This window comes from Bombina bombina, chromosome 3 (assembly GCF_027579735.1).
Source record: "Bombina bombina isolate aBomBom1 chromosome 3, aBomBom1.pri, whole genome shotgun sequence".
Classification (NCBI taxonomy): Eukaryota; Metazoa; Chordata; class Amphibia; order Anura; family Bombinatoridae; genus Bombina; species Bombina bombina.
Window position 1 is genome coordinate 352,596,668 of NC_069501.1, and position 22,284 is coordinate 352,618,951.

The 22,284-nt window shown below is 37.8% G+C and overlaps 1 protein-coding gene across 2 annotated transcripts in view; it reads right to left on the reverse strand.

The window, feature by feature from the left end:
• Positions 1-22,284, reverse strand: part of RPGR (retinitis pigmentosa GTPase regulator) — a 295,048-nt gene that overhangs the window by 71,739 nt on the left and 201,025 nt on the right. The window contains exons 12-13 of one of the 2 annotated variants that reach the window (XM_053706468.1): positions 11,256-11,365; positions 11,039-11,104 (exon numbers count right to left, since the gene is read on the reverse strand). In XM_053706468.1, coding sequence (XP_053562443.1) covers positions 11,039-11,104; positions 11,256-11,365 — 176 coding nt within the window. Of the gene's footprint in view, positions 1-11,038; positions 11,105-11,255; positions 11,369-22,284 lie in introns of both variants that reach the window. The other variant, XM_053706467.1, reaches the window with a different exon arrangement.

Sequence of the window (22,284 nt, forward strand, 5' to 3'; positions counted from 1 at the left end):
AAAAAATATTATTGTAAAGGGTGTGGTCTGCATTACTGGCTTTTTGTTAGTCTTTTCTGGATTTTTCTAGCCACATCCAGACAATGTCAGATATATTGGGTCAACACACATTATATTAACCTTGACATATTAACTGACCTGATGTATTGCATGCTCTGCCTGCTATATCGGTATACTGATTTTCTTCTACCTTCATTTCACCTACTCCACTAAAGATCATGTTAGTAGCATATGATCATATCAAAACATACATTTCTAGTTTAACTAGTAGAAATACAATGTAACATTAGGATGTAATGTGAAAATATACCTTCTCAAATTACAATGTACACCAAAATATTTTTTATCAAAATCCAAGGCTCAAAGGGTTCATAAAAGAGTCACTTGCATACAAAAAATAATTTGATAAAATGTACTATATATAATATTCATAATTTAATGACAATTTTTGCTGGCATAATATTGACGGTGGCAAATTTATTAAAACTGAACACAGACCTAAGCACATCATGTGTTGGGTGATAACATGTTTAAGAAAGCAAAATATAAAAAATGCTAAACATTTATCTGGCAAAATGATTGTATATTAGTCCTACTTTAAGGTTAAATAATGTGGAAGTACATTATTCCAGAACTGCACAGAATTTTGAAGGCCACTATTTTTTTTTAAATAATCAACTTCATCCTTTTGGGAATTAGTTTCTTTTGCTACAAGTTTGTTTACACTTTTCAGATTTGCTTCGTTTTTTTCATTTTTTATTGTCTTGAGTTTTTCTTGAACGTGTGTGTTTGTGACCAACCTTCTTTTTTCTTGTTCCTTTCTCTTTCCCCTATATTCCTTCTTTCCCTTCTCCTCTTCAGCACTACTAAGCTCTTGTTCATTTTCTTCCACTTCCCCTTCCTCTCCCTCCCCCTCCTCTTCTTCTTCCTCCTCCTCCCCTTCATCCTTTTCATATTCCGCCTCATCTTCCTCCTCCCCTTCATCATCTTCCTCCTCCCCCTCTTCCTCCTCTTCTTCATCATCTTTTGCCCCTTCCTCTTCTCCTTCATCATCTTCCTCCTCCTCATCTTCCTCCTCCTCTTCATCATCATTTTCCCCTTCCTCCTCCTCATCTTTCTCTTCACCATCTTTTCCCCCTTCCTCCTCCCCTGTATCATCTTCCTCCTCCTCTTCATCCTCTTCCTCTCCCCCTTCATTACCTATTTCACCTTCCTCCTCTTCATCTTCCTCCTCTTCTTCCTCCCTTTCTTTTTCTTTATCTTCCTCCTCCTCTCCTTCATCTTCCTCCTCCTCTCCTTCATCTTCCTCCTCCTCTCCTTCATCTTCCTCCTCCTCTCCTTCATCTTCCTCCTCCTCTCCTTCATCTTCCTCCTCCCCTCCTTCATCTTCCTCCTCCCCCTCATCTTCCTCCTCCCCCTCATCTTCCTCCTCCCCCTCATCTTCCTCCTCCCCCTCATCTTCCTCCTTCCCCTCATCTTCCTCCTCCCCCTCATCTTCCCTGTCTTCCCCATCTCCATCTATCCCCTCTTCATCCTCCCCTTCTTCAGCTCCCTCCTCCTCTTCTTCATCTTCAACTTCTCCATCTTCCTCCTCACTGGAATCCTCCTCTTCACCTTCCTCATCCTCCTCTTCTCTACTTTTCTCATCTTCCCCTTCATTGTCTTCACTATCCTTTCCCCCTTTGTCCTCTTCCTCAGCATTTACACCTCCACCCTTATCTTCATCTTCTTCTTCAGCACTATCTTTTCTCTCCTCATCATCAGACACATCTTCCCCTTCCTCTGCATCTTCAACTTCTTCTCTTCCATTCACACTAAACCGTTCATCATCATCATTTTCTTTGTTACTTGTATTTTCACTCACTGGTTCATTTTGCTGTTTAAATTCTGTCTTTACAAGGATTTCCTTTGTACTATTCCTTTGAACTACTTCATCTGAAATACCAGCTGGGGATTCTGTACTTGAAGATGATGACATTTTTGCAGTTTTATTAACAAAACTAAGTTCACCCTTAATTCCAGTTTGTTTTTGCTCTTTGTTGTTAGTTTTGTGTTTTTTGATATTTGTCTTTGCTAAATACTCCTGTGACTGGTTGTCTTTTTTTGAAGTTATTACACTTTCTGACTCCCTAGTTCCTAAAGAAAGTGATTCAGATTTCACATGAATTTTACTTGAATGCCCCTTTAATTTCTGCCTTTCATGTCTTTTCCTAGAGAGATTTGAGCCATTTATTTTATTGCTACCATTTATAACATTAGTTTCAGTTATGCTAGTTTGTTCTTGATTGTTAAACTTTAATTTCCCAGATACAATTGCCCTTTGAAATTTATCTTTGAAATACTTTTCCCTTGTATCATTTTGCACCAAGGTCACATCTGCACTAGTGAATGTGGAATCCTCTAGTGTACTGTACTCATTGTCTGAACTAAATGTTTTGCTTGACCATGATGGAAGCTGGTGCTGGTTGCCATGTTTTCTTTCTTTGTTTTCCACCTTACCATCATATTTCAATTTTTTTGTGTTCTTCTACTCCAGCATGAGAAGCAATGAAGAAAGAAATTGATAGATTAAGGACAAGTGAAATGAAATGCAATGCAAAAGAAAAGTTTAAAATGAACAAAAAATAGTTAAAACCAAGCAAACAAATAAATATATATATAAAAAAAACTTAATATAAAGGGAAAATGCAAAAGGATTGAAAACTGGAATGAAATGAATACTGAAAACCAAAGATTAAGTTAGTATTACAACAAATAATTTTCCACCCACAAATACAGTTATCTTTTATAAAATCAAATTAGAGTGGAATTATTTTGTTAGTGACTACATTGACTTACTGTAGGTGGAAAACAACTGTATTCAGAACAATAAAGGAGATGGTTATTTAGATGTACATATTGCAAATTATTTTATATTTATTTAATGATACAGATGAAATGGATATAAGTGTAATGTTATACCACCCTAATAACTAATATAGTGGATGAATCAGAGACTATGAAGACAATGAAATGGAGTTACACAGCAAAATACAGGACTACCAATATTACTATTAATTGTTTCTTGTTAAATGTGTTGTGATTGGTTATTGTTTGTTTAGTTGTGGGCAGGGGGGAAGTCTCTGTACTAAAGTCCCTTCTTATATTTCATGGTTTCTATCACATCACCACTTTCCCTTCTCTTCTCTAAACTATACATATTTAGGTCATAGAATCTTTCTTTGTACGTTTTAGATTTTAGACCATGTGCCATTTTAGAAGCCCTCCTTTAGAAAGTTTCCAGTTTATTTATATCCTTCTGGAGATATGGTCTCCAGATTTGTACATAATATTCAAGATGAGGCCTAACTAGTGATGTGTAAAATGTCATAAAAACCTTTCTTTTAATACCTCTTCCAATTCAACCAAGCATTCTACTTGGCTTACCAGCTGCACTGTCTACCAAATCATCTGAAAACAAAATTTATGCTTACCTGATAAATTTCTATCTTTTGCGATGTACCGAGTCCACGGATTCATCCTAACTTGTGGGGTATTGTCCTTCCTGACAGGAAGTAGCAAAGAGAGCACCACAGCAGAGCTGTCTATATAGCTCCCCCCTTAACTCCACCCCCTAGTAATTCGACCGAAGGCCAAGGAAGAAAAGGGAGAAACTATAAGGTGCAGAGGTGACTGAAGTTTACATAAAAAATACTATCTGTCTTGAATAGACAGGGAGGGCTGTGGACTTGGTACATCGCAAAAGAAAGAAATTTATCAGGTAAGCATAAATTTTGTTTTCTTTTGCAAGATGTCCGGAGTCCACGGATTCATCCTAACTTGTGGGATACCAATACCAAAGCTTTAGGACACGGATGAAGGAAGGGACAAGACAGGAACCTAAACAGAAGGCACCACACTGCTTGCAAAACCTTTCTCCCAAAAACAGCCTCCGAAGAAACAAAAGTATCAAATTTGTAAAATTTGGAAAAGGTATGAAGCGAAGACCAAGTCGCAGCCTTACAAATCTGTTCAACAGAAGCATTTTTAAAAGCCCATGTGGAAGCCACCGCTCTAGTGGAGTGAGCTGTAATTCTTTCAGGAGGCTGCTGTCCAGCAGTCTCATAAGCCAAACGGATGATGCTTTTCAGCCAAAAGGAAAGAGAGGTAGCCGTAGCCTTTTGACCTCTACGCTTTCCAGCATAGACAACAAACAAAGAAGATGATTGGCGAAAATCTTTGGTTGCCTGCAAATAAAACTTCAAGGCACAAACCACATCCAAGTTGTGCAACAGACATTCCTTCTTAGAAGGATTAGGACACAGAGAAGGAACAACAATTTCCTGATTGATATTCCTGTTAGAAACAACCTTAGGGAGGAACCCAGGTTTGGTACGCAAAACCACCTTATCAGCATGGAAAACAAGATAAGGCGAGTCACATTTTAATGCAGATAGTTCAGAAACTCTTCGAGCTGAAGAGATAGCAACTAGAAACAGAACTTTCCAAGATAGAAGCTTTATATATATGGAATGCATGGGTTCAAACGAAACCCCCTGAAGAACTTTAAGAACTAAATTTAGACTCCATGGCGGAGCAACAGGTTTAAACACAGGCTTAATTCTAACTAAAGCCTGACAAAAAACCCAAACGTCTGGGACATCTGCCAGACGCTTGTGCTACAGAATAGACAAAGCAGATATCTGTCCCTTTAAGGAACTAGCGGACAATCCTTTCTCCAATCCTTCTTGGAGAAAAGACCAAATCCTAAGAATCCTGATCTTACTCCATGAGTAGCCTTTGGATTCGCACCAAAAAAGATATTTACGCCATATCTTATAATAGATCTTCCTGGTGACAGGCTATCGAGCCTGAATCAAGGTATCTATGACCGACTCAGAGAAACCCCGCTTTGATAAAATCAAGCGTTCAATCTCCAAGCAGTCAGTTGCAGAGAAATTAGATTTGGATGCTTGAATGGACCTTGAATCAAAAGGTCCTGTCTCAGTGGCAGAGATGACATACTGCCTGAGGATCCCTTGACCTGGATCCGTAACGAGGAAGTTTGGCGTTTTGATGAGACGCCATCAGATCCAATTCTGGTGTGCCCCATAGCTGAACCAGTTGAGCAAACACCTCCAGATGGAGCTCCCACTCCCCCGGATGAAAAGTCTAACGACTAACACATTCCCCTGGACAGGTGATCCTGTGACAACCACCAAAGAAAAGAGTCTCTGGTCTCTTGATCCAGATTTATCTGAGGAGATAAATCTGCATAATCCCCATTCCACTGTTTGAGCATGCATAGTTGCAGTGGTCTGAGATGAAAGCGAGCAAACGGAACTATGTTCATTGCAGCTACCATAAGTCCGATTACCTCCATACACTGAGCCACTGACGGCTGAGGAATGGAATGAAGAGCTCGGCAGGTGGTTAAAATCTTTGATTTCCTGACCTCCGTCAGAAATATTTTCATGTCCACCGAATCTATCAGAGTTCCCAGGAATGGAACTCTTGTGAGAGGAATAAGAGAACTCTTTTTCACGTTCACCTTCCACCCATGAGATCTTAGAAAGGCCAACACTAAGTCCGTGTGAGACTTGGCAAATTGGAAAGTCGACGCTTGAATTAAGATGTCGTCTAGATAAGGTGCCACTGCTATGCCCCTCGGCCTTAGGACCGCCAGAAGGGACCCTAGCACCTTTGTGAAGATTCTTGGCGCCGTGGCCAACCCGAAGGGAAGAGCCACAAACTGGTAATGCCTGTCAAGAAAAGCAAACCTGAGGGACTGGTGATGATCTTTGTGGATAGGAATGTGTAGATACGCATCCTTAAGATCCACGGTAGTCATATATTGACCCTCCTGGATCATTGGTAAAATAGTCCGAATGGTCTCCATCTTGAAGGATGGAACTCTTAGGAACTGGTTTAGGATCTTGAGATCTAGAATTGGTCTGAATGTTCCCTCTTTTTTGGGAATCACAAACAGATTGGAGTAGAAACCTTGCCCCTGTTCTGTTTTCGGAACTGGGCAGATCACTCCCATGGTAAAAAGGTCTTCTACACAGCGTAAGAACACCTCTCTTTTTGTCTGGTTTACAGACAATTGAGAAAGATGGAACCTCCTCCTTGGAGGAGAATCTTTGAAATCTAGGAGATACCCCTGGGTTACAATTTCTATGGCCCAGGAGTCCTGAACGTCTCTTGCCCAGGCCTGAGCAAAGAGAGAAAGTCTGCCCCCTACTTGATCCGGTCCCGGATCGGGGACTACCCCTTCATGCTGTCTTAGTGGCAGCAGGAGGCTTTTTGGCCTGTTTACCCTTGTTCCAAGCCTGGTTAGGTCTCCAGGTTGGCTTGGGTTGAGCAAAGTTCCCCTCTTGCTTTGCAGCAGGGGAAGAGGAAGCTGGACCACCCTTGAAGTTTCGAAAGGAACGAAAATTATTTTGTTTGGTCCTTGTCTTATTTGACTTAATCTTGAGGGAGGGCATGACCCTTCACTCCAGTGATGTCTGAAATGATCTCTTTCAGTGCAGGCCCGAATAGGGTCTTACCTTTGAAAGGGATGGCCAAAAGCTTAGATTTAGATGACACATCAGCTGACCAGGACTTAAGCCATAACGCTCTTTGCGCTAAAATGGCAAAACCTGAATTCTTTGCCGCTAACTTAGCAAGATGAAAAGCGGCGTCTGTAATAAAAGAATTAGCCAACTTAAAGGCCTTAATTCTGTCCAAAATATCATCTAGTGGAGTCTCCACCTGAAGAGCCTGTTCTACAGCCTCAAACCAAAAAGCAGCTGCAGTGGTTACCGGAACAATGCACGCTATAGGTTGAAGAAGAAAACCCTGATGAACAAAAATTTTCTTTAGGAGACCCTCTAACTTTTTATCCATAGGATCAATGAAAGCACAACTGTCTTCAATAGGTATAGTTGTAGGCTTAGCCAGAGTAGAAATAGCTCCCTCCCCCTTAGGGACCGTCTGCCATGAGTCCTTTATGGTGTCAGAAATGGGGAACATTTTCTTAAAAACAGGAGGGGGAGCGAACGGAATACCTGGTCTATCCCACTCCTTAGTAACAATGTCCGAAATCCTCTTAGGGACCGGAAAAACATCAGTGTAAACAGGGACCTCTAAATATTTGTCCATTTTACACAATTTCTCTGGAACGACAATAGGGTCACAATCATCCAGAGTAGCTAAAACCTCCCTGAGAAATAAACGGAGGTGCTCTAGCTTAAATTTAAATGCCGTCATATCTGAATCTGTCTGAGGGAACATCTTTCCTGAATCAGAAATCTCTTCCTCAGACAGCAAATCCCTCATCCCTACCTCAGAACATTGTGAGGGAATATTGGATACGGCTACTAAAGCGTCAGAAGGCTCAGCATTTGTTCTTAACCCAGAGCTACTGCGCTTCCCTTGCAACCCTGAACGTTTAGAGAAAACCTCTGTGAGGGTAGTATTCATAACTGAAGCCATATCTTGCAAGGTGAAAGAATTAGACGCACTAGAAGTACTTGGCGTCGCTTGTGCGGGCGTAACTGGTTGTGACACTTGGGGAGAACTAGATGGCGAAACCTGATTTCCTTCTGTCTGAGAATCATTTAATGCCAAATTCTTATAAGTCAAAATATGCTGTTATATATAGACACATCAGTACAATTGGGACACATTCTTAGGGTGGGTTCCACAATGGCTTCTAAACAAATGGAACAATGAGTTTCCTCAGTGTCAGACATGTTTAAAAGGCTAGTAATGAAGCAAGCAAGCTTGGAAAACACTTTAAGAGAAAAAAAGGCATACACAAACTGCAAAACAGGTTAAAATTGCTTCAAAAAATCTGAAATTTTAACAGTGTACCCACTAAGCTTTAGAAGGATTGCACCACATGTAAAAAAAGCAATAGACCTCCAAATGAAAAAAAACGGATTAATAATTGTCTAAAACCGGTTAAAACCCCCTAAAGCACCTTGCCACAGCTCTGCTGTGGCCCTACCTGCCCTTAGGAAGCGATAATATGGGGTTTAAACCTTCAATTAGTCCCTCAGAAGACTATCAGGACCGCAGGAGAAGTTGTTTGCTGCTTGTAAATGCGCAACTGAGGCGCGAAAATAGGCCCCGCCCACCTCACTCGATGTTGCTGGGGCTTACACAAAACTAACAAACCCTGCCTGAAAGCCATGTGGGTTATAAACCCATAAAACAGAAAACGTTACTCCCAGACACAAAAACGTTTGTCCCAAATTCACATAACAAACTGAGTGCCCACAAAAAATGAACCCTTTATGCAAGCTAGTAAAAACCTCTGATAACACTAGGATTACTGCTTACCCTTCACCTAATGGGGACACTGTCAGCCTTTCTGAGTTAACACAGTCTCTGCAGAAAATATGACTGAACATACCTCATTGCTGTATAGAAAGAAACCGTTCCTCACACTGAAGTTTTCCTGTACTACTCAGATCACGTGGGAACAGCAGTGGACCTTAGTTAAAAATGCTAAGATCATCAGAAATCTTCATCTATGTCCTGCCTGAGAGTAAATAGTACAACACCGGTAAAATTTAAAAATAACAAACGCTTGATTGAAGATAAAATAAAACAGTTTAACACCTTTTCTCTTTACCCTTCCTGCTTAGGGCCAGCAAAGAGAATGACTGGGGGGTGGAGTTAAGGGGGGAGCTATATAGACAGCTCTGCTGTGGTGCTCTATTTGCTACTTACTGTCAGGAAGGACAATATCCCTCAAGTTAGGATGAATCCGTGGACTTGGTACATCTTGCAAAAGAAATAATAATTTCCAAGTCTTGCTCCTCTTTAGTTACAGTAAGTTATGTACAATTGAAACTGTAATTGGCCTTTGGGCTTTTGACAGGATGTAAATTATTCATTAATTACTGTTAAAATTTAAAATACAAAACGCATTTGAATGCCATTCAAGGCATATAAAGAATTGCTTTGGTAATATAAAACAGTTTCCTTAGACTGAGAATGTCAAAAAAGTTAGTGTTGCATCCTTTAACAACTAATCCCCTATGAGTCCTGTATGTACCATCACTCTCATGTCAATTCTGGTGGTGTATGGAATCATTCATATATAACTTCCCATTAAAGACTTTTCTTTCTTTTATATATTGCCAAGAGGGTTTATCCATATCTAAATAATTCGTAGGATTGAAGAATTTATAATAAATCATATTGTGTATTAAGTGTTTCATTTATAGTCATGGTGTATCAGAAAGTATGCTATAATTTGGAGAAGTATTGAAATAATATGTTTTTTTACATTGTACTGTAATATTGTTTTTGGAGTTGCATTACATTTATTGTTATTTTTCAACTGATTTTTGAATCTAATAGCATTTATTAAATCAAAACTACAGAGATTTTTTATATATTTGTTATATATGTATATATATATATATATATATATAAATATATATATATATATATATATATATACACACACATACATACACACATAATATAATATATATAGGCAGTCACAGGACTTTATACAAAACAAAGTTTATTGTCATCAATCAGTAATCAATTGGTTTGGTGGATATGCTTTTAATCATGTCTTGGCAAAGGCTAGAGTTATAGCAAAAATGACGACTTTTATTACTGATTGATGAAAACAAACTTTGTTTTGTATAAAGTCCTGTGAGTGCCTTTTAGCAAGTAGCATGTTAGTGATTTTTTTTTAGTGGCACCCAGGCAGTTCAGGATGCAGCAGTAAGTGCATGGGAAAAGCTTATTTTACTTACTTATATATATAATTGGATGCTTACATCTGGTACTGCTTTTCAGAGAACGAGTATGAATCTGGATATAAATGTTATAAATAAGTGTCTATGTTGCTATGTAGTTTTCTGTATGAAACAGAGACTCCTACATTACAATACAAGGTTTAAAAAAATCCTTTAAGAATTTGCGCAATTTATCTTCATGCCGGGCGAGGTTTTGAATATCAGGACCATAGTGTTTATAAATACAAATGTATTATCTATCTGAATAAGTCACTATGACCTTTAATGATCTGTCCTTTTCATCTTCCAGCTATGCATAGTACAAAGGACTATTGAGTTTTTCTCTTTTTTTGTGGGTGGTATTTTTCAAAATGATAAACATCCTTTATAAGTAAACAAGCATATGATGGAATGGATTTTTTTATTTTACTTCCAAAGCCAGTGAGCATTTTTTAGGAATTGCTGGAACAGCAAAAAAATGATATTCTACTATATATGCAGACTTAAAAAAAATCAGCAAACAATAAGCAACACATGTGCAGTAAATCTACTTACATACACATTATACACACAGGTATAAAAACATCTACTAGTTGTAAAGAAGTGATGCACTGTGTGTGTGTTGTAAAACAGGACATGAAGCAGTGTGTTGGAGGTCCACATTTTGGCCGCCCAGGCTTTATGTTGGGTAACCATTATTGTACAGAAACTTTAAAGTGTTTAAAAAAGTCAGATGCATTGCAGCAATGTACAACTGAAACAGAACACATCTGGTAAGCCAGTGACAAGAAGCTAATGTTTCTAGTGACCTATCAGCAGCTAGCTCCCAGTGGTGCAGTGCTGTTCCTGAGCCTACCTAGATATGCTTTTCAACAAACAGAACAAAATCAATCTGATAAAAGAAGTATATTAAAAAATCTCAAAAAATTGCATGTTCTGAATCATTAAAGTTGAATTTTGACTTTCATGTCATGGCAGGAAATAGTGCTGCCATTTAGTGCTCTTGTAAATGGATAATATTCTTGCAAGACTGCTGCCATATAATGCTCCAGAAACGTGCACACGCCTAAGCTTACTTCCCTGCTTTTCAACAAACGATACCAAGAGAATGAAGAAAAATCTGATAATAGAAGTAAATAAAGTTGCATTCTCTGTCTGAATCACGAAAGAACGTTTTTTGGTTTCATATCCCTTTAATGGTAATTTGTATTTACCTGGAACTCTGACATTCCTATCACATAAAATGCATTTAAAAAGACTATAAAAAGTTGCAGTTCCACATCTCAAAACAACTCTGTCTCTCTTACCTTTCGTTTTTGAATTGGTGAAAAACTTAAGGTGCTGTTACCATGGTTCATACTCAATGCATGTGTCTACAAATAAAATAAGTGAAATGCTTTACTACAATAAAATTCACAAAAGACACAAAGCAACACAATACAAAATATAAGTAATCACATAGTGTATAAGCAACACATAACAATATAATTGTACACTGACCCAAAAAAAGAGATTCAAACGTACCATGTTTAAGACATCAGTGGTATTGCCAAACTCTTGGTTTGGATTTTCACTTATTGTGTCATCATCGTCTGCTGAAAAACTGTGCACCAACTCTTGCGCCTGGTTTTCTTCTACTAGGTAACATAAAATTGAAAAGAATAGAATGGTTATGTTAAAGAGTACTAAAAGGGCAGAATTATGTAACATTAACCTAGCAACACCTTACTTTCCTCGCCAGCCACTTCTGCTCTTCTGGTTTCTTCAACAGCGCATCACGGGCTCGCTGTCTAATCACATGAACTACATGTAGTATTCCCACGCGCTGAGTAAAGCTATTTTAGCCGGGAGTGCGCTACATGTAGATCAATGGAGCGACTGATTGTGCTGTGACAATGAGGCTGTGATGCGCTGTTGAAGAAACCAGAAGAACAGTAGAGGCTGGTGAGGAAGTTAAGGTAAGTACAAGTTTGGGGGGGGGGGGGGGTTAGAACTTTAAAATCCTTTTTTTTTTGCAGGTATGGGTAGGTTAACATAGAGCAGAAATATGTAACACTAATTTTAACGTTGACTGTCACTTTTAGGTCCACGGATGAAAATGCAAAAACACCAAGGACAAAAGTGACTGTAATACAATTTAATGTTTCCTTATTTCTCTCACACATCTATTTTAAATCACGTTTTTGAACTAACAGAAGACTCACAATGAGGAATAAATACACATTGTATCATTTGATCTTGTACAGTGCTGCATAGTGTTGCGAGTGCAACAAGGGAGCTAAATAGTGGTGTAACATATTGAGGGCCAGATTACAAGTGGAGCAGTATTTTGCACTTCGGCTAGAGCGCTAAAAGTAAAACAATTTCACTCCTTGTGTTGCGCTGGTATTATGACTTGAAAGTAAAAAAGTTATTACTCTCGTGCTAACATGACGAGCGCAAACAGCTTACTTCTAGCGCAATTAGATATAAACGATAACCTATTCCCTCATAGAAGTCCATGGAGAAGAAAAATTGGAAAAAAACATAATTTATGTAAGAACTTACCTGATAAATTCATTTCTTTCATATTAGCAAGAGTCCATGAGCTAGTGACGTATGGGATATACAATCCTACCAGGAGGGGCAAAGTTTCCCAAACCTCAAAATGCCTATAAATACACCCCTCACCACACCCACAATTCAGTTTAACGAATAGCCAAGAAGTGGGGTGATAAAAAAGTGCGAAAGCATATAAAATAAGGAATTGGAATAATTGTGCTTTATACAAAATCATAACCACCACAAAAAAAGGGCGGGCCTCATGGACTCTTGCTAATATGAAAGAAATGAATTTATCAGGTAAGTTCTTACATAAATTATGTTTTCTTTCATGTAATTAGCAAGAGTCCATGAGCTAGTGACGTATGGGATAATGATTACCCAAGATGTGGATCTTTCCACACAAGAGTCACTAGAGAGGGAGGGATAAAATAAAGACAGCCAATTCCTGCTGAAAATAATCCACACCCAAAATAAAGTTTAACGAAAAACATAAGCAGAAGATTCAAACTGAAACCGCTGCCTGAAGTACTTTTCTACCAAAAACTGCTTCAGAAGAAGAAAATACATCAAAATGGTAGAATTTAGTAAAAGTATGCAAAGAGGACCAAGTTGCTGCTTTGCAAATCTGATCAACCGAAGCTTCATTCCTAAACGCCCAGGAAGTAGAAACTGACCTAGTAGAATGAGCTGTAATTCTCTGAGGCGGAGTTTTACCCGACTCAACATAGGCAAGATGAATTAAAGATTTCAACCAAGATGCCAAAGAAATGGCAGAAGCTTTCTGGCCTTTTCTAGAACCGGAAAAGATAACAAATAGACTAGAAGTCTTTCTGAAAGATTTAGTAGCTTCAACATAATATTTCAAAGCTCTAACAACATCCAAAGAATGCAACGATTTCTCCTTAGAATTCTTAGGATTAGGACATAATGAAGGAACCACAATTTCTCTACTAATGTTGTTGGAATTCACAACTTTAGGTAAAAATTCAAAAGAAGTTCGCAACACCGCCTTATCCTGATGAAAAATCAGAAAAGGAGACTCACAAGAAAGAGCAGATAATTCAGAAACTCTTCTGGCAGAAGAGATGGCCAAAAGGAACAAAACTTTCCAAGAAAGTAATTTAATGTCCAATGAATGCATAGGTTCAAACGGAGGAGCTTGAAGAGCCCCCAGAACCAAATTCAAACTCCAAGGAGGAGAAATTGACTTAATGACAGGTTTTATACGAACCAAAGCTTGTACAAAACAATGAATATCAGGAAGAATAGCAATCTTTCTGTGAAAAAGAACAGAAAGAGCAGAGATTTGTCCTTTCAAGGAACTTGCGGACAAACCTTTATCTAAACCATCCTGAAGAAACTGTAAAATTCTCGGAATTCTGAAAGAATGCCAAGAAAAATGATGAGAAATACACCAAGAAATATAAGTCTTCCAGACTCTATAATATATCTCTCTAGATACAGATTTACGAGCCTGTAACATAGTATTAATCACAGCGTCAGAGAAACCTCTTTGACGAAGAATCAAGCGTTCAATCTCCATACCTTTAAATTTAAGGATTTCAGATCCTGATGGAAAAAAGGACCTTGTGACAGAAGGTCTGGTCTTAACGGAAAAGTCCACGGTTGGCAAGAGGCCATCCGGACAAGATCCGCATACCAAAACCTGTGAGGCCATGCCGGAGCTACCAGCAGAACAAACGAGCATTCCTTCAGAATCTTGGAGATTACTCTTGGAAGAAGAACTAGGGGCGGAAAGATATAGGCAGGATGATACTTCCAAGGAAGTGATAATGCATCCACTGCCTCCGCCTGAGGATCCCGGGATCTGGACAGATACCTGGGAAGTTTCTTGTTTAGATGGGACGCCATCAAATCTATTTCTGGAAGTTCCCACATTTGAACGATCTGAAGAAATACCTCTGGGTGAAGAGACCATTCGCCCGGATGCAACGTTTGGCGACTGAGATAATCCGCTTCCCAATTGTCTACACCTGGGATATGAACCGCAGAGATTAGACAGGAGCTGGATTCCGCCCAAACCAAAATTCGAGATACTTCTTTCATAGCCAGAGGACTGTGAGTTCCTCCTTGATGATTGATGTATGCCACAGTTGTGACATTGTCTGTCTGAAAACAAATGAACGATTCTCTCTTCAGAAGAGGCCAAAACTGAAGAGCTCTGAAAATTGCACGGAGTTCCAAAATATTGATCGGTAATCTCACCTCCTGAGATTCCCAAACTCCTTGTGCCGTCAGAGATCCCCACACAGCTCCCCAACCTGTGAGACTTGCATCTGTTGAAATTACAGTCCAGGTCGGAAGCACAAAAGAAGCCCCCTGAATTAAACGATGGTGATCTGTCCACCACGTTAGAGAGTGTCGAACAATCGGTTTTAAAGATATTAATTGAGATATCTTTGTGTAATCCTTGCACCATTGATTCAGCATACAAAGCTGAAGAGGTCGCATGTGAAAACGAGCAAAGGGGATCGCGTCCGATGCAGCAGTTATAAGACCTAGAATTTCCATGCATAAGGCTACCGAAGGGAATGATTGTGACTGAAGGTTTCGACAAGCTGCCATCAGTTTTAGACGCCTCTTGTCTGTTAAAGACAGAGTCATGGACACTGAATCTATTTGGAAACCCAGAAAGGTTACCCTTGTCTGAGGAATCAATGAACTTTTTGGTAAATTGATCCTCCAACCATGATCTTGAAGAAACAACACAAGTCGATTCGTATGAAATTCTGCTAAATGTAAAGACTGAGCAAGTACCAAGATATCGTCCAAATAAGGAAATACCACAATACCCTGTTCTCTGATTACAGACAGAAGGGCACCGAGAACCTTTGTAAAAATTCTTGGAGCTGTAGCAAGGCCAAACGGCAGAGCCACAAACTGGTAATGCTTGTCCAGAAAAGAGAATCTCAGGAACCAATAATGATCCGGATGAATTGGAATATGCAGATATGCATCCTGTAAATCTATTGTGGACATATAATTCCCTTGCTGAACAAAAGGCAAAATAGTCCTTACAGTTACCATCTTGAACGTTGGTATCCTTACATAACGATTCAATATTTTTAGATCCAGAACTGGTCTGAAGGAATTCTCCTTCTTTGGTACAATGAAGAGATTTGAATAAAACCCCATCCCCTGTTCCTGAACTGGAACTGGCATAATTACTCCAGTCAACTCTAGATCTGAAACACAATTCAGAAATGCTTGAGCTTTTACTGGATTTACTGGGACACGGGAAAGAAAAAATCTCTTTGCAGGAGGTCTCATCTTGAAACCAATTCTGTACCCTTCTGAAACAATGTTCTGAATCCAAAGATTGTGAACAGAATTGATCCAAATTTCTTTGAAAAAACGTAACCTGCCCCCTACCAGCTGAGCTGGAATGAGGGCCGCACCTTCATGTGGACTTAGAAGCAGGCTTTGCCTTTCTGGCTGGCTTGGATTTATTCCAGATTGGAGATGGTTTCCAAACTGAAACTGCTCCTGAGGATGAAGGATCAGGTTTTTGTTCTTTGTTGAAACGAAAGGAACGAAAACGATTATTAGCTCTGTTTTTACCCTTAGATTTTTTATCCTGTGGTAAAAAAGTTCCTTTCCCACCAGTAACAGTTGAAATAATAGAATCCAACTGAGAACCAAATAATTTGTTACCCTGGAAGGAAATGGAAAGTAGAGTTGATTTAGAAGCCATATCAGCATTCCAAGTCTTAAGCCATAAAGCTCTTCTAGCTAAAATAGCTAGAGACATAAACCTGACATCAACTCTGATAATATCAAAGATGACATCACAAATAAAATTATTAGCATGCTGAAGAAGAATAATAATATCATGAGAATCATGATGTGTTACTTGTTGCGCTAAGGTTTCCAACCAAAAGGTTGAAGCTGCAGCAACATCAGCCAAAGATATAGCAGGTCTAAGAAGATTACCTGAACACAGATAAGCTTTTCTTAGAAAGGACTCAATTTTCCTATCTAAAGGATCCTTAAACGAAGTACCATCTGACGTAGGAATAGTAGTACGTTTAGCAAGGGTAGAAATAGCCCCATCAACTTTAGGGATTTTGTCCCAAAATTCTAATCTGTCAGACGGCACAGGATAGATAATTTATCCCATTCTTTGGAAATTACTGCAGAAATAGCATTAGGAACAGGAAAAACTTCTGGAATAACCACAGGAGATTTAAATACCTTATCCAAACGTTTAGAATTAGTATCAAGAGGACCAGAATCCTCTATTTCTAAAGCAATTAGAACTTCTTTAAGTAAAGAACGAATAAATTCCATTTTAAATAAATATGAAGATTTATCAGCATCAACCTCAGAGACAGAATCCTCTGAACCAGAAGAGTTATCAGAATCAGAATGATGATGTTCATTTAAAAATTGTAGGGAGAGAAGTTTTAAAAGATTTTTTACGTTTACTAGAAGGAGAAATAACAGACATAGCCTTCTTTATGGATTCAGAAACAAAATCTCTTATGTTATCAGGAACATTCAGCACCTTAGATGTTGAAGGAACTGCAACAGGCAATGGTACTTTACTAAAGGAAATATTATCTGCTTTAACAAGTTTGTCATGACAATCAATACAAACAACAGCTGGAGGAATAGCTACCAAAAGTTTACAGCAGATACACTTAGCTTTGGTAGATCCAGCACTAGACAGCGATTTTCCTGTAGTATCTTCTGACTCAGATGCAACGTGAGACATCTTGAAATATGTAAGAGAAAAAACAACAACATATAAAGCAAAATTGATCAAATTCCTTAAATGACAGTTCCAGGAATGGGAAAAAATGACAAAAAACAAGCTTCTAGCAACCAGAAGCAATGAAAAATGAGACTTAAATAATGTGGAGACAAAAGCGACGCCCATATTATTTAGCGCCAAATAAGACGCCCACATTATTTGGCGCCTAAATGCTTTTTGGCGCCAAAATGACGCCACATCCGGAACGCCGACATCTTTGGCGCAAAATAACGTCAAAAAATGACGCAACTTCCGGCGACACGTATGACGCCGGAAACGGAAAAGAATTTTTGCGCCAAAAAAGTCTGCGCCAAGAATGACGCAATAAAATGAAGCATTTTCAGCCCCCGCGAGCCTAACAGCCCACAGGGAAAAAAGTCAAATTTTTGAAGGTAAGAAAAAAATGATTAAATCAAATGCATTATCCCAAATATGAAACTGACTGTCTGAAAATAAGAAAAGTTGAACATTCTGAGTCAAGGCAAATAAATGTTTGAATACATATATTTAGAACTTTATAAACAAAGTGCCCAACCATAGCTTAGAGTGTCACAGAAAATAAGATTTACTTACCCCAGGACACTCATCTACATGTTTGTAGAAAGCCAAACCAGTACTGAAACGAGAATAAGCAGAGGTAATGGTATATATAAGAGTATATCGTCGATCTGAAAAGGGAGGTAAGAGATGAATCTCTACGACCGATAACAGAGAACCTATGAAATAGACCCCGTAGAAGGAGATCACTGCATTCAAATAGGCAATACTCTCCTCACATCCCTCTGACATTCACTGCACGCTGAGAGGAAAACCGGGCTCCAACTTGCTGCGGAGCGCATATCAACGTAGAATCTAGCACAAACTTACTTCACCACCTCCATCGGAGGCAAAGTTTGTAAAACTGAATTGTGGGTGTGGTGAGGGGTGTATTTATAGGCATTTTGAGGTTTGGGAAACTTTGCCCCTCCTGGTAGGAATGTATATCCCATACGTCACTAGCTCATGGACTCTTGCTAATTACATGAAAGAAAAAGTGTGTGTGTGTAAATATACTAAATACAAATAAATAAAGCTGCCACAAAATCAGTCAAAGTCAACAAGAAATTTATTGTTTTTTACTAAAAGTTTCCAAAATTATGCTGCTGTCTCTTTAAGAAATCTTGTTAGTTGAACACTTGGTTAAAGGACCAGTAAATACAGTAGATTTGCATAATTAACAAATGCATGATAAAAAGACAATGCAATAGCACTTAGGGGCCGATTTATGATGGCAGCGGATCATGTTTGCCCGACATCGATAAATGACGACTTTTTCGTGTGAAATGCTTGTGAAATACCGCCCCCTGCACATATGGGTGTCAATCATCCTGATTGTATCTGATCGGGATAATTGCAGTTCGTGTTAAGGAGCAGCGGTCTTAGGACCGCTGCTTCTTAACTTATGTTTCAGGGGAACCTGAATCTACAGGGGTAGAATGCAGCATCTGCTGCTTGTTAAATCTACCCCTTAGTTTGAACTTCAAATGAATAGTAGATTTTATTCTGACATATTTCAAAGTTATGTCTATTTCCACTTCCCCTGTATCATGTGACAGCCATCAGCCAATCACAAAAGCATATACATATATTCTGTGAATTCTTGCACATGCTCAGTAGGAGCTGGTGACTCAAAATGTGTAAATATAAAAGACTGTGCACATTTTGTTAATGAAAGTAAATTGGAAAGTTGTTTAAAATTGCATACTCTATCTGAATCATGAAATATTTATTGTGACTTAAAGGGACATGACACCCACATTTTCTCTTTTATGATTTAGAAAGAGAATGCAATTTTAAACATCTTTGTAATTTACTTATATTATCTAATTTGTTTTATTCTCTTGATATTCTTTGCTGAAAAGCATATCTAGATATGCTAAGTAGCTGCTGATTGGTTGTTGCACATAGAGGCCTCGTGTGATTGGCTCACCATGTGCATTGCTTTTTCTTCAACTAAGGATATCTAAAAAATGAAGCAAAATAAATAATGGAAGTATATTGTAATGTTGTTTAAATTTCTATTCTCTATCTGAATCATGAAAGAAAGATTTTGGGTTTAGTGGCCCTTTAAGTGTCCCTTTAAAGGGACATGAAACCCAAACATTTTTTCCAATTTACTTATATTACTTCAGGTATTAAATTTGCCTTGTTTCCATGATATTCTTTGTTGAAGAGATACCTAGGTAGGTGACTGGAGCAATACATGGCATGAAATTGTGCTGCCATCTAGTGCAAATGGATAACATTCAAAGAAAACAGACAATTCCACATAGTATGATATGGTATCAAACAGTAAAGAAAACAGCCTCACATAGCCCTTTACCCACATGTTACTCAGTTACATTAGATCAAATATAAACATCCTGTACATTTGTTACAAAAAGTGTTCTTGTTTTAACCAGTGGATACTTATTTGTTGAGTGCTTATCTCTGATCTAACATAGAACAGTAATGTGAGTAGAGGTCAATGTGGAGCTGTGTTTTCTTTGCTGTTTTCTACAGTCACACTATGTGGAATTAGGTGTCTTTTCTTTGAGGTTAACCAAGCGTTTAACTAGTAAGAATACTTAAAGGTAAAGTTAACTGGATCCCCATACCCACAATCATTGTTCAATAGCAATTAAAGGCAGTCGCTAAGTTTATTTTAATGTACATGCCACACTTCGGAAGATATTAACTTTTTAATTTTATCACCGTTTCCTTGCCGACTCCTCCCAGCATCTACTTCCGTGTTCCCCTGCTTCATCTTAGAGAGCGGTCACGCCCGCTCTCTACGTCGGCTGAAAGCGAGTGCACGACGATATTTTGAACTGTGCATGCACAACTTTTGATTTATACAAACAAAATATTTGAATTATTAAAAGTGAAAATGCACTATAAAAATAAAATTAAAGATGTTAAACATACTTGTACAGCGATCAATGTCGACTTGGCTTCTGTAAGAAGAATTTGAAGACTAATAACACTGAGCATGCGTGTCTCATGAACGAGCATGTTGAAGAAGTAGGAGGGTTTTTCTTTAATGCATGCGCTTTGAAATCGCGTGACGTAGTAATGGACGGGCTGAACACCCCCGGGGGAAAAAGATGATTAGAGGCTCAAATATAGCTAGATTGTCAATCAAATTTAACAAAATGGTGGGAGGAGGAATTTTTTTTTTATCAACAAATTACTAAAAGGTAATAAACTCACTTTTTTAATAACATCGGTTAAAATTGATGAATGAAACTGGGGCTATTTTTCAATGAACTTGTATATGGCGTTACCAAGTGTGCTTAACTTTACCTTACCTTTAAAGATATAGCAACTTACTTATGGATTTTCACTAAAAAAGTCTGTAAGCTGCACATCAAGCAGATAAATTGTGTACACATAATAAAATGTATTTCAAAGTTTTTTATTATTTGTGCAAATTTAGGTTTCTATACTCATTTTTGAATGGTTCCCAGGTTATGCTAAGCTCTAAAATATAAATATAATTTATATGTGAATAGAAAAATTCAGTTTTTTAACACACTGTGCTTGTTTGAATGGTTTGATAGTGCACAGAATGAGAATGAATTGCAATTGACAAAAATGTATCATAAATTTAGTAGAGGGTGTATGCATACTTTCTGGAGTGAAATTCTATTTAAAAAATCATTTATCTAGATTCAACAAACCCCATTAATAAAACTAAGATCTCACAGCAAACAATTGCAGGCAAGGGTTTAAGAAATCTTTAAGCTTAAGAAGATGCAGGCCCCACGGTAAGCCATTTGGAGACCTTCTACAGAATTATTACTTTTATCAAGATTTGCCAAACCACTAGAGGCAGGGTCAAATTTGAAAAGGGGGGAGCAGAATACACGGGTAAGTGGAAACCCATAGGACTTTTGAAACACTTTTTTTTTTGTACTGCACTTTGTATCAATGCATTTTTGTGCTTTCTTTAGATCTATTTTAAAGTATATCAGGAAAAAATATTCCACCTTGTAAAGACTTGGCTCTAAAAGATTTTGGGCCAAATTACGAGTGGCGTGTTTAAAATTGAGATACATATATATATATATATATATATATATATATATATATATACCTGTATATATATATATATATATATATATATATATATATATATATATATATATATATTTGTTTGTTTTTAAAGTAACAGCACCACACAGATTATCAATGGAATGATTTGACAAATAATTGCTTCCTGTTAATTATGTAGCAAATAACGGTGCTAAGAGACTATGTATTGATAATCATACTCAAATTGAAAGTCAGGAAAAAGTAAGAAGAATCCAAGAAATAGATAGAATTAGGGTAAAGTAAGGGGCTAGGGAGAAGACAGTATTTTGAAACAAAAAAACTGAGAATTTGCATATCGTACCCAGAATCCTCTTGTGCAATGGTAACATTGTATATGAGGTATTTCTGGGAAAAAGCGAGCGGGGAATCTTGCCTAGATGTGCTAATTTCCTATGCAAATATTTACATTGATATATATATATATATATATATATATATATATATATATATATAAAATCAATCAAGATAAGGATAAGCACTCACTGGATTTAAATACAATAACTATTTATTGGTAAATAGTTATTGTATTTAAATCCAGTGAGTGCTTATCCTTATCTTGATTGAATATCCTGCTAAGCACCCTGGTCTGTGTTTGGGTTGGCGAGTGAGAGTGCACTTACTTGGAGTCTATATATATATATATATATATATATATATATATATATATATATATATATATATGTATGTGTGTGTGTGTAGGTATAGATATATATTGTACCAAAAAAACATTAGATATATGCTAAATAATCAGGATCTCTTACCTTTCTATCCCATACCACACCCTAGAAAAGTAAGAGATCCTGATTATTAAGCATACAGTTGTGCTCATAAGTTTACATACCCTGGCAGAATTTATGATTTCCTGGCCATTTTTCAGAGAATATGAATGATGACAAAAACTTTTTGTTAACTCATGGTTAGTGTTTAGCTGAAGCCATTTATTATCAATCAACTGTGTTTACTCTTTTTAAATCATAATGACAACAGAAACTACCCAAATGACCCTGATCAAAAGTTTACATACCCTGGTGATTTTGGCCTGATAACATGCACACAAGTTGACACAAAGGGGTTTGAATGGCTATTAAAAGGTAACCATCCTCACCTGTGATCTGT